Source organism: Carlito syrichta, unplaced genomic scaffold (assembly GCF_000164805.1).
Source record: "Carlito syrichta isolate Samal-C Ts95f unplaced genomic scaffold, Tarsius_syrichta-2.0.1 Scaffold304598, whole genome shotgun sequence".
NCBI lineage: Eukaryota > Metazoa > Chordata > Mammalia > Primates > Tarsiidae > Carlito > Carlito syrichta.
In genome coordinates this window covers 374,365-386,142 of record NW_007248694.1, presented here as the reverse complement: position 1 = coordinate 386,142, position 11,778 = coordinate 374,365, and the positions used below count along the sequence as shown (strand labels likewise).

The window sequence follows — 11,778 nt, the reverse complement described above, 5'->3', positions numbered from 1 at the left end:
CCCAGGCGGGGCTCAGGCAATCCACTCACCTCAGCCTCCCAAAGGCGCGGGATTACAGGCTGAGCCACCGAGCCCTGCTGTCATCTCTGTTTTCTTGAAACCAAGGTTAGTATTTCCATTTTTTCTATCAGCCTAGTCTTACTTTGGAATCACAAGGCTGAAAAGGAGGATATTAACAGGCCATTTCATAAATGGTCTGATTAGTTGCCATCTTTGCTGGATGAATTTATTATGCCTCTTTAAAAATAATTTCTATTTATTTATTTTTAGAGATAGAATCTTGCTCTGTCACTCAGGCTGGAGTGCAGTGGCACGACCATAGCTCACTGTAACCTTGAATTCCTGAGCTCAAGTGATCCTTCTGCCTTAGCCTCCTGAGTAGCTGGAAGCCAGGACTACAAGTGTGTGCCACCACACCTGACTAAAATTTTGATTTTTTGTAGATAGGTTCTCGCTATAATGCCCAGGCTCATCTTGAACTCCTAAACTCAAGCAATCCTCCTACCTCAGCCTCCCAAAGTGCTGGCATCACAAGTGTTAGTCACTGTGCCTGGCCCAGAGTTTATTGTGCTTTTGAGGGCCGGAGGAAAAGGTAATTTTCCAACATCCCTAAGAGTTGATAATTTAAAAATCCAAGTTACTGCAGTTAAAGCTAGAGGCCTGGAATTTCATCAAGGGGAAAAATATTTTGACTAGGCCAATATTCTAGAGAACCAATAGTGGAGAATCAAGAAAATAAATACTTTTTTTTTTTAAATTGACTTTGTGCTAGAAGAGGATCAGCTGCTTGAGAGCACAAGAAATACTTTCATCATAGAGATTCCTTAACTTGCTGAACAGTGCCTCTTTCTGGGTGAATAATAACTTTGCAACTGGTTTCTTTAGGGAAAAAAAAAACTTGGCTAGCTGGGGGCCAAGGCTCACACCTATAATCCCAGCACTTTGGGAGGCCAAGGAGAGAAGATTGCCTGAGCCCACAGGTTCGAGACCAGCCTGGGCAACCTGGCGAGCCCTCATCTCTACAATAAATCAAGAAAGATTAGCCAGGTGTTATGGCGCATTCCTGTAGTTCCAGCTACTTGGAAGGCTGAGGTGGAAGGACCTCCTGCCACTGCACTCCAGTCTGGGCAAGAGTGAGATTCCAGCTAAAAAAAAAAAAAAAAAACTTAGCTGGTCCAAAGGTAGTGAGTTATCTCAACTGATCGTTCTCAGTGAGTTACAGATTGAACTTGTTATACTCTTCACTCCCCCCCCCTTCTCACTACTGCACTTGTCTGGGGGGGAAAAAAACCCAGCAATAATCCAAGTTTTCTATAAAAGTGAAAAAGAGGGGCATCAGTGGCATGCAGTAATAAATGATTGTACACATCAAAGTGTGAGAGGAGTGATTAATAAGCATGGCCTTTGACATCATATAATCAGTTTGAATTCCACTCACCATTTGTTTTAGGTTGAAGCTGGGCAACTCAATCCTCCTCAAGGATTATAATACTTATCTCAAGGGTATTGTGAAGGCCAGGTGCCTGTGGCTCACTCATAATCCCAGCATTTTGGGAGGCCGAGGTGGAAGGGTTGCTTGAGCCCAGGAATTTGAGACAAGCCTAAGCAACATAGCGAGACCTGGTCTCTACAAAAAATTGACAAAATTAGCCAGGTATGGTAGCGCTCGTCTGTAGTCCCAGCTACGCAAGAGGCGAAGGATTCCCTGCGGCCGGGAGGTGAAGGCCACGATGAGCCGAGGTCCTGCCACTGCACTCCAGCCTGGACGACCGAGGGAGACCTCCGGAAAAAAAAAGTATTAAATGAGATAGTTCATATAAAGTACATACTTGCCCAGATAAGTAAATGCTCAGTAGACAAAGTCATTACAACCAAAGTCCCTGCTGATAATCTCTTTCAGCCAACTGATGGTCTAGGGCAAACCAGCAATCCCAGTGCATCCTTGCACAACGTAGTCACTACAACCAAAAGCAAAAAATCCAAAGGGGCCACAACTTAACCGGTTGAGCCATGCACAGTGATTGATGATTTGGGCACCAGCCTTCTGCTCCTGGCTCCAGGTTGTACAATTTTTATAAACAGACCAGATGACCCTTAACGAAGATTCCCCGATAATCTACAGAAGCTGCCAAGGCCCAGACTTAGACTAGAGAGAAGTGAGTAGGGTGCAGTTTCCTGGACAAGGGCTGAATGAGGAGAAAGAATAAGCGACCACTCCAATCTCTGAGCTTTGCCCTTTACCTTCTCTGGATTGAGGAAAAAGGCTGGAAGAGGATGCGGTCCCAAGATTTTAGAGCCCAGGTCCGTTTGCAGAAGGTGGGGGGAGATTGACACCCCTCCCTGCAAAGCCCCTTTTCCCTTGACACCTCTGACCAAGGAAAGCCCTAACCACTGAAACCTCCAGAGGTGAACTCCCGCAAACGTTAAAAAAAAGACCTCAAAAACGGTTCCCAGGCCCCGCTAGAAGCACCGCCCCGCATACGTGCGTGCGTGCGTGAGCGCGCGTACGCACAGGCTGCTGGGATGTCCCCTCCCGCCTCTGGGTCCTCCAGATTCCCGGCGTGCTTCGGGCCCGCCAAATGGGAGGGGGAGACGCAAGATGGCGGCAGCCGCGAACTCCGGCTCTAGCCTCCCGCTGTTCGACTGCCCGACCTGGTGAGTGGCGGGGCGGCCAGGGCTGGAGTGGCCTGGCCTGAGCGAACCTGGGCTGAAAAGGCGGCTCTGTTTTTTTTCGGCAAGCCGAACGGCTCGGAGACTCTGGAATGGTTGAGGAAAAACTGTTCGTTGTGCCGGGCCGGGCGGCGTGTGGAGGAACCCGGAGCCTGAGCCCGGGCCCGGGAACTGAAGAAACCTGGGGTTGGGGGCTCAATGGCGCTCACTTGTGCAGCGCATCGCGCAATCAGCCGTTCGCCGGGAGCCTTGGCCCCGAACTTGCTCCCAACTCCTGAGTGTCTGGTGCTGCTGTGGAGCCCCGTACCTGGCCCCCTGCTGTACGTCCCGAGCGTGCTCTCGAGCCAGCTTCCCGGCCCCAGCCCAACCTCTTAGCCCCGCATCCCTCTGGCGTTGCTGCATCCCCCGTGCGGTACTTGTCTGTCTCCCCAAGACTGGGAGCTTCCTGAGGACAGGAATGGCGCTGACCTACCCTCGTGTTCTCAGTGACCAGCACGAAGTCCAGCACAAGTGGGCATTAGTGATTGTTGGAATGAACCAAAATCTCTTCGAAAGTTCTTGGGAATAGTGGAATCATTTAATTTGGTCTTTGAGTAGGGCACAAAATTAATAAATATTAATTACCTTGCAAGGAGACGCGTCCGAATTAATAGCTTTCTCTGCTTTAGCTCATCACGGTGTATTTTTATGTTACTCGTCTCTGTCTCCCGTTATATTGAGATCTTCAAGGGCAAAGACTGTCTGATGAATCTTTGTGTTCTCAGCTCCTAGGCCTGAGTCAGGCACATAGTGGGAATTCAGAAAGTATGTTTGGATGTAACATTCTTTCCCTGTTTCCCGAATAAAATGGGCTTTTGTCCAGGACACTGTCCTTTCAGCCACTTCCATAGAGGGGTTGGGGCAAGATTGTGAGATGACTATGTTGCGTCCCATTAGGTAGACAAGGATACCTTTTTCGTGTGCAAATGTAGAGGCTCTGGCCAAGTGATTATTTTTTCAAACCTGAAATTAGCAAACCCAAGAAGCAAGTGAATGTGTGGCTGTTTTCTGGATTCCTTTGCACTTTTTTTTTTTTTAAACTCAGTTGCTTTAGTCTACAAATATCCATTTTTGTCTCTCGCTGAACTAATTTCAAATTTGGACCAGGACAGCAAACAAAAGAGACTATTTGCAATCACTTACCATTTCCTTGGGGTCTGGTATGTGCCACTCACTATTTTGACATATGTGTATCCCCTTAAATGGTATGAGTGTAGGAGCATAAAGAAAAGGTCCCTTAGTCATGCTGTTGTAGAAAGACCTATAATAAGGGTAACATATATATTCATTTGGTACCTAGTTTCATGGGGAATGGTTTTGAATTACCCTAGTTCCCTAATCATGCACCTCTGATTTGTCTTTTATTCTGTGATGAGACTAACATTGATCAGTCCCAAACAACAACTAATTTATTCTATTTTTATATGATATTACGGTAGTGACAAATCTCAGATTCAAACTCCAAGTGACCAGACTACCTCAGCTATAGTACTTGCACTCTAGTACTCTCTGTGCAGCTTTCTCTCCGAGGCGAATATCCAGTGTTAAAATATAGGTTTCTTTGGTGCTGCTCTAAATACAGATCCACTAAAATCTGTTTTAGAGCAATTGAATCACTGGGGAAGTAAGTGTCAAACATAGAATGGAGCTGTAATAACAGTGAAGTGGGTGACATTTCTGCTTGAACATGAACTAATTATAGACTGGTAGGAGAGCTGCAGTGTTGAATGGGACAATGAATGTAAGTAGCATTTATGAATTCATTCCAAAAATGCTTTTTTCACTCTTATTTTTCAGGGCAGGTAAGCCCCCTCCTGGTTTACATCTGGATGTAGTCAAAGGAGACAAACTAATTGAGGTATGGAAATACATGCCTTTCCCCTTTTTCCCACCATGCTTAAGATTTTTGCCAGTGATTCACTTTTCCACCCCCTCTCCTGTGCTTTGTTTTCCAGCAATGCTACTTTCTTTCATCCTGAATTTTTCTATTAAAAGCGCATGGTGATATAACACATTCAAAGCTTATATTTACCCTAGACAGTCCATTTTTGTGACTCCCACTTCTAAATGAAGGGTTTTAATAGGTCATGGGTCCTATGGGCCCCAATTAAACTGGAAGCCCTGTTAATTTGGTGAATTCCCTCTCTGAGTACATGGAGTTGTGTAAAAGGTGCAAAGTATGCAGTAACTGAAGAAAGTGAATGATATATATTGAGCTTACTTTAAAGTTGCTTTTATGAGACTCAGGCCCTACTCCTTAAAAGAAGCATGGTACACTAAGACACTTGCTCAAAGGAGAGAATGGAATGGTGGCGAAATTCATTCATTCACTCAGAACATTTATTGAGTGTTTATTATGTGCCAGTTTCTACGTATTTGGCATAGGGACTCCAACAGTGAGCAGAATCAGCATGGTCTCTGTCTTCAAGTCATCCAGTGGGAGAGACATAATCACACCAAAAAAATTGTATAATTACAATTGAAATAAGTACTATAAAGGAAAAGTTTAGCAGAATTCCAGCTTTTATACAAGTCTCTAAAGTGAACACCACATACAACTTCAAGAGAACATGGATTGTTATTAGCTATTAGTTTGTATAATTTTTTCTTTTTTTTTTTGAATTGGAGTCTCACTCGGTTGCCCAGATTGGAGTGCAATGGCTGCTCCCGGCCACTGCAGCCTCAACCTGCTGGGCTCTGGCGATCCTTCCGCCTCAACCTTCCGAGTAGCCGGAATTACAGGCGCAGGCTACCACGCCCGGCTGATATTTTGATTTATTGTAGAGATGAGGTCTCGTTGCCCAGGCGGGTCTCCAACTCGCGGGCTCAGGCAATCCACTCACCTCAGCCTCCCAAAGGTACGGGATTACAGGCTGAGCCAACGAGCCCGGCTATATAACTTTTTCTTAATCCTAATAGTATTTTTTATTTTTTTGAGTTGGAGTCTCACTCCATTGCCCAGACTAGAGTGCAGTGGCCGCTCCCAGCCACTGCAGCCTTGACCTGCTGGGCTTCGACAATCCTTCCGCCTCAGCCTTCCAAGTACCTGGAACTACAGGTGCGCACTACCACACCCCGCTAATTTTTGATTTATTGTAGAGATGAAGTCTTGACAAGTTGCCCAAGCGGGTCTCGAACCCGCGGGCTCAGACAATCCACTCACCTCAGCCTCCCAAAGCGCGGGATTACAGCCTGAGCCACTGAGCCCGGCTAATCCTAATAGTATTATTTATTTACCAAGAAATGGGGATCAAGCCCACTATGGCCATATAGCTGTGAATCTCCACAATTTTATGTTTTCTTGCTCAGCTAGAATTTAGGTTCAAGATTTCATTATTGAATGCAATAGGGGTTTTTTTTGTTTTTGATTTGGTATATGTAATCAAAACATTGCAATTCTATGGTTGCTAGCTTAAAAAGCTATCTGAGATCTTCTGAAGGATGCTCTGTAAATACTATATTGCTGTCACTTTTAGGAATAACCAGGTATTTTGCAAAGTAGTGAGGCATGCACAGGTTTTTTGGTTTTTTTTTTTTTTTTTAGTTGGAGTCTCACTCTGTCACCCAGATTGGAGTGCAATGGCTGCTCCCGGCCACTGCAGCCTCGACCTGCTGGGCTCTGGCTATCCTTCCGCCTCAGCCTTCCAAGTAGCTGGAACTACAGGCGCGCGCTACCACTCCCGGCTAATTTTTTTGATTTGTTGTAGAGATGAGGTCTCGTCAAGTTGCCCAGGCGGGTCTCGAACCTGTGGGCTCAGGCAGTCCACTCACCTCGGCCTCCCAAAGTGCTGGAATTACAGACAGCCGCCGAACCCGGCCATGCACAAGTTTTAATGAATTCTCCTCTTATTAATTCAATGGTCTCAGCCAATCATATAGCACTCCTTTGTCATGAATTCTTCTATCTTAAAGATTTGAAATACCAAGATTATTCAGAGAAGTAATTTAGCTAAAATATCTGTAACCTTTTTTATAAATTGTTCCACAGATACAATATTTGTTGCTAAATAGGAGGAAGCTTGAAGACATACAGGGATCTATTTTGTTACTAGAATTTAGTAAATCTTTAGTTTGCAACAGAAAGAGACAAGGAGTCTTAATGTTAACCTTACATTTCTGTGTGAATTAATTTATATTTTCAAAGCACTCTAACTTGTGAAACACCTCTCTGATTACTAGTCTCCATTAGCGGATAATGTTCTCTGCCTTTCGGCTCTTAGGTGTGCTGAATTGCTACAACAGTTGTCAAATTACTATCTAAATTAATAATCCTGTATTTTTTTTATTTATTTTTTTATTTTAAAGATGTTGGGTACAATTCAGGATTAGGTATACAAATGTTCATTATGCAGGTACCCTTGTTGATGAGGTGTGCCCCTCCCTCCCCTGGCAGTTTCCCACTACTGCCAATCCCTTTCTTATAGTAATAATCCTGTATTATTATTAAGAGGAGTAGACCTTAGATGTGCTTACTTTTAAGGATTTAAATTTGATTAGCACTTGATACTAACCGAGCTATCTATATCTTAGCCTTGTGTCAAAGGCTTGTGATGTGTTGTGATAGCTGGGTTTAAGAAGTGCAATATTAAAACAAAAGCCATGAGTCTTTTAAGCCCAGTGTGTAAAGATACACTCTGAGTTATAACTCAGAGGCACAACTAGATAGTAGTACTAGCCATAGCTAGTCAAGTCAAGAATTTATGACTTTAGTGACTGTTGAAAGACCAATGCATTATTTCCTTCACTTGTACGGAAGAAACATTATTCAAGAACTAACACATTTTCTTGATTCTAAGAATACTCTTTTCTGTTAAATTTCGTATATGTTAATACTTCTGTAATTGAGATGCCTTTGACAGTGAATGTGTACATTTGATTTGGGGATCTTTTTTTTAACCCTCAAACAAATCCCTAAATCTCTGGCATGTCTTTGGCATTCTACATTCACAGAAATTTAGTGATTGGTTTTTTTGGGTTTTTTTTGAGTTGAAGTCTCACTCTGTGGCCCAGACTGGAGTGCAGTGGCCGCTCCTGGCCACCGCAGCCTCGACCTGCTGGGCTCTGGCGATCCTTCGGCCTCAGCCTTCCAAGTAGGCGTGTGCTACCATGCCCGGCTAATTTTTGACTTATCATAGAGATGAGGTCTTGCCAAGTTGCCCAGGCGGGTCTCGAACCCGCGGGCTCAGGCAATCTCCTCACCTCAGCCTCCCAAGGCACGGGATTACAGGCTGAGCCACCAAGCCTGGTTTAGTCATTGTTATATTAGAACCCAAGAACTGGTGGTCTCTTATGTTCCTTGAGACCAATCTGTGATCACCGTGATTAGCAAATTTAAGTTTGTGAGAACAAGCCGGGCATGGTGGCTTACACCTGTAATCCCAGCACTGTGGAAGGCTGAGGCAAGAGGATCACCTGATCCCACAGGTTCAAGACTAGCCTGGTCAACATGACCAGACCTCATCTCTACAATAAGTCAAAAATTTAGCTGGGCGTGGTGGCGTATGCCTGTAGTTTCGGCTACTTGGAAGACTGAGGGAAGAATCTGAGCCCAGCAGGTTGAGGCTGCAGTGACTGTGAGCGTGCCACTGCACTCCAGCCTGGGCAACAGAGTAAGACTCCGATTCAAAAAAAGTGGGAGAATATAATCTATGTACATATAAATATAAATAAATGCAGTGAGATCACCCTAAAGAGATACTACCTTGAGAGCAAGATGTTGAAATTTAGGGCTCCTTTTTTTAATTCTGAAGCAATGTCTAAAACTTGGGTCAGTGAGACAGGGAGGTGACTGATTGAGCTATCAGGCTATTGTTAAATCTTTGTTGGTTCTTGATAGTAGTAGAGACCTGAAACAAGCTCAACCAGCAGCAGATGGGCACTAATGGACAGGGCTTCCCAGAGGTGACGCACATATCCAAGCTAGTTTGAACTAATTGAACCTTAAGGCTAAACTTGAAAGAAATTGGGTAAGTGATTGTTTAAAGAAAAATTAACGGTGTGACCCGCAGTGCTTATTCATTCCTTAAAATATTCCTTGCCATATGGTACATCTTTTGATGTAAGTAGAATGAAGAAAATATATAATGTGGTTAAAAGAGCTTAGACTCTAAAGCCAGACAAATCTGAATTTCTAACCCATTCCACAAATGTTTAGCTATGTGAACTTGAATATGTTAAATTTTGTTATGCCTCAATTTTGTCATCTATAAAAATAGAAAAACTAGTACTACCCGCCTCATAGGGTGGTTGTGAGGAGAAATGACATAACAAAACTCACAGCACAGTGTGTGACATAGATGTGCTCAGCAGTTGTGACTGTTATCAGTGCCAAGAGTCTGTCTAGTATATCTTTTGGTTTTGTAAGGGGAGAACAGTAAAGCCTAAGGAAAATAGTAGCAGTAGCACACTGAGTTTAAGGACTTGGCCAGGAATGCAACACAGGCCTCTTGAGTCCTAACTTGGTACTAACTTGACTATTCTTCCCTACTCAACTTTGTGCTGTCTTTTCTCAGGGATTTTAGGAGTATAGTGTGAAATGTGAACTAGGGTTTAATGAGACCTTGTGGTTAGAGGAAAAACACAGTGTATTCAAATGAGAATTATTCTTCAAGTGGTCATGCTAGGTTAACCACCAGCATTGGAGGAAGCATTAGCAATAATTCATTTGGAGTCCATCCAGAACAGTCCGGTTTATAACCAATCTGTGGCAAAGGCTTCACTTATCCAGGATTAAAAGAAATCTAAGTACCATGCAGTGAGTTATTCGTAAAGCTAAATTCAGCTCAGAATGCCCCTTCATCCTTGCCCTTCCTATTCATTTACTGCAATGACCTTTCTTTTATAAAATGGTGACGTACTAATCCATGACAGTTTTTTTTTTTAAGTCCTTATTTGGCAAAATAAAAATTTAGCATTCCTATGTCATCCCCTTCTTCCACCATAATTTTTTAGTAACAGTTTGTTGGTCTGTGAAATCCTCTTTTCTGCTATTATATTGAGGCATTATATAGTTTTATTTTTTCCAGCGCTACAGCAGCAGCTGAAAACATTTTGGAGTTCATCTCTTAAAACTGTTCCAGACCCATGACACATTGTTTAGAATATTAGCATTGTAAGTCGATCACACCTGCATTTAAATCCCAGCTACACCACCTTGGATGACTGACTTCATCTCTCTGAATCTATTGTCTTTAGCAGTGGAGGTGATACGTACTTCACACAGTTGTTTTGAGGATTAGATGAGATAATGTTCAAAATGCCTAGCATTTAGTCCTTCAATAAATGTTAATTTCCACATACTTGTTCCCCAAACCTGGAAAGTCTTTGCCATGTGAGGTAGTTTTGTATTTAGACACAATAAATACTCATTTCGAATTAATTCGGGATAATATTTTTTTGTAGCTAAAGTGAAATGGGACAATGAAGTTGGATTAGTTAGTGGCTCATACAATGATGTCTAATGTAATTCCAGTTCCTAAAGAGAGCACCAAAAATACTTTGGGGCTATAGCAGCATGATTAGAATACAACAGGTGTTTATTCCTCATTCCTTCCCCAGACTAAGTGATAATCTTCATCCAAATATATATTTTCTGAAAAGCAGTCTCATTACTTTCTAGACGTGTTTTGTGCTTCTTGTTTTGTGATCTAAAAGTATGATCCAACAGAACCATTGTCAGTAGACAGAAGACAGCCACTCTTGATAGAATTGCTGATCTCTTGGTTGGCCACTTGCATCCAATAGAATTTTTAAAAGTCATTTTCATACCAACACTAGACAGTTGAGCCCTATATTTGGGGAGATAAACTACCATCCATCCCCAAAAATATTATCTTAGTAAATTTTTCTGAGCTTTCTCTGTTGAACAATAATGGGAAATAATTTTTTCTTCTTGGAAAGGAATTTTGTCTACTCAGCTCCGCTTATTTGATTGAAAGAGTTTTGGGTAAACTGTTGAAACAATATTTAAGTAATGTTTAATTTAATATTTATTTAGAAACTGATTATTGATGAGAAGAAGTATTACTTATTTGGGAGAAACCCTGATTTGTGTGACTTTACCATTGACCACCAGTCTTGCTCTCGGGTCCATGCTGCACTTGTCTACCACAAACATCTGAAGAGAGTTTTCCTGATAGATCTCAACAGTAGTAAGTAACTTCCTCCCAGTTTGCTTGTTCCCTTTGTGCAGTGTTCCCTTTGGGCTTTTTGGGTTCTGTGGTTTGGAAAACATGTTTTGACCTGTGCTATGGCTCACGCCTATTACCCCAGCACCTATGGGAGACTGAGGTAAGAGGATTGCCTGAAACCATGGGTTCGAGACCAGCCTGGGCAGCTTGGTGAGACCTCATCTCTACAATAAATCAAAAAATTAGTGACAACCCCTTCAGGTTCCCTCCCACTGTGGGAACTTTCCTGTCCTCAGTAAATCCTGCTTACACACACACACACACACACACACACACACACACACAAAATTAGCTGGGTGTGGTAGCACACACACCTAAAGTCCCAGCTACTTGGAAGGCTGAAGTGGAAGGATCATCTGAGCCCAGCAGGTCGAGGCTGTGGTAGCTGTGAGCATGCCACTGCTCTCTATCCTGGGTGACAGAGTGAGACTCTGACTAAAAAAAAAAAAAAAAAACGGCTGGGCACAGTGTCTCAGTCTGTAATACCAGCACTTTGGGAGGCTAAGGTGAGAGGATTGCCAGAGCCCGCAGGTTTGAGACCAGTCTGAGCAACTTGGTGAGATCTTGTCTCTACAATAAAACACAAAAACTAGCCAGATGTGGTGGCGTGCATCTGTCGTTCCAGCTGTTTGGAAGGCTGATGCAGAAGGATAGCCTAAGCCCAGCAGGTCAAGGCTGTGGTGGCTGTGAGTTTGCCACTGCACTCCAGCCTGGGTGACAAGAGCGAGACTCCAACTCAAAAAACAACAACAACAGCAACAACAACGAAACATGTTTTATTACTTGTCGAGGAAAAAGCTTATTATATTTGGTTTTTATCTTTATTATTATTATTTTTTTTTTTTTTTGAGTTGGAGTCTCACTCTGTCGCCCAGACTGG

General features: G+C 43.1%; 1 protein-coding gene across 3 annotated transcripts in view; it reads left to right on the top strand.

Moving 5' to 3' along the window:
- Positions 1-2,508: 2,508 nt before the first annotated feature.
- PPP1R8 (protein phosphatase 1 regulatory subunit 8) overlaps positions 2,509-11,778 on the top strand; it is a 29,472-nt gene continuing 20,202 nt past the window's right edge. The window contains exons 1-3 of one of the 3 annotated variants that reach the window (XM_008060327.2): positions 2,509-2,655; positions 4,507-4,567; positions 10,706-10,859. In XM_008060327.2, coding sequence (XP_008058518.1) covers positions 2,600-2,655; positions 4,507-4,567; positions 10,706-10,859 — 271 coding nt within the window. In that variant the 5' untranslated portion in view covers positions 2,509-2,599. Of the gene's footprint in view, positions 2,991-4,506; positions 4,568-10,705; positions 10,860-11,778 lie in introns of all 3 variants that reach the window. The other 2 variants (XM_008060328.2, XM_008060326.1) reach the window with 2 other exon arrangements.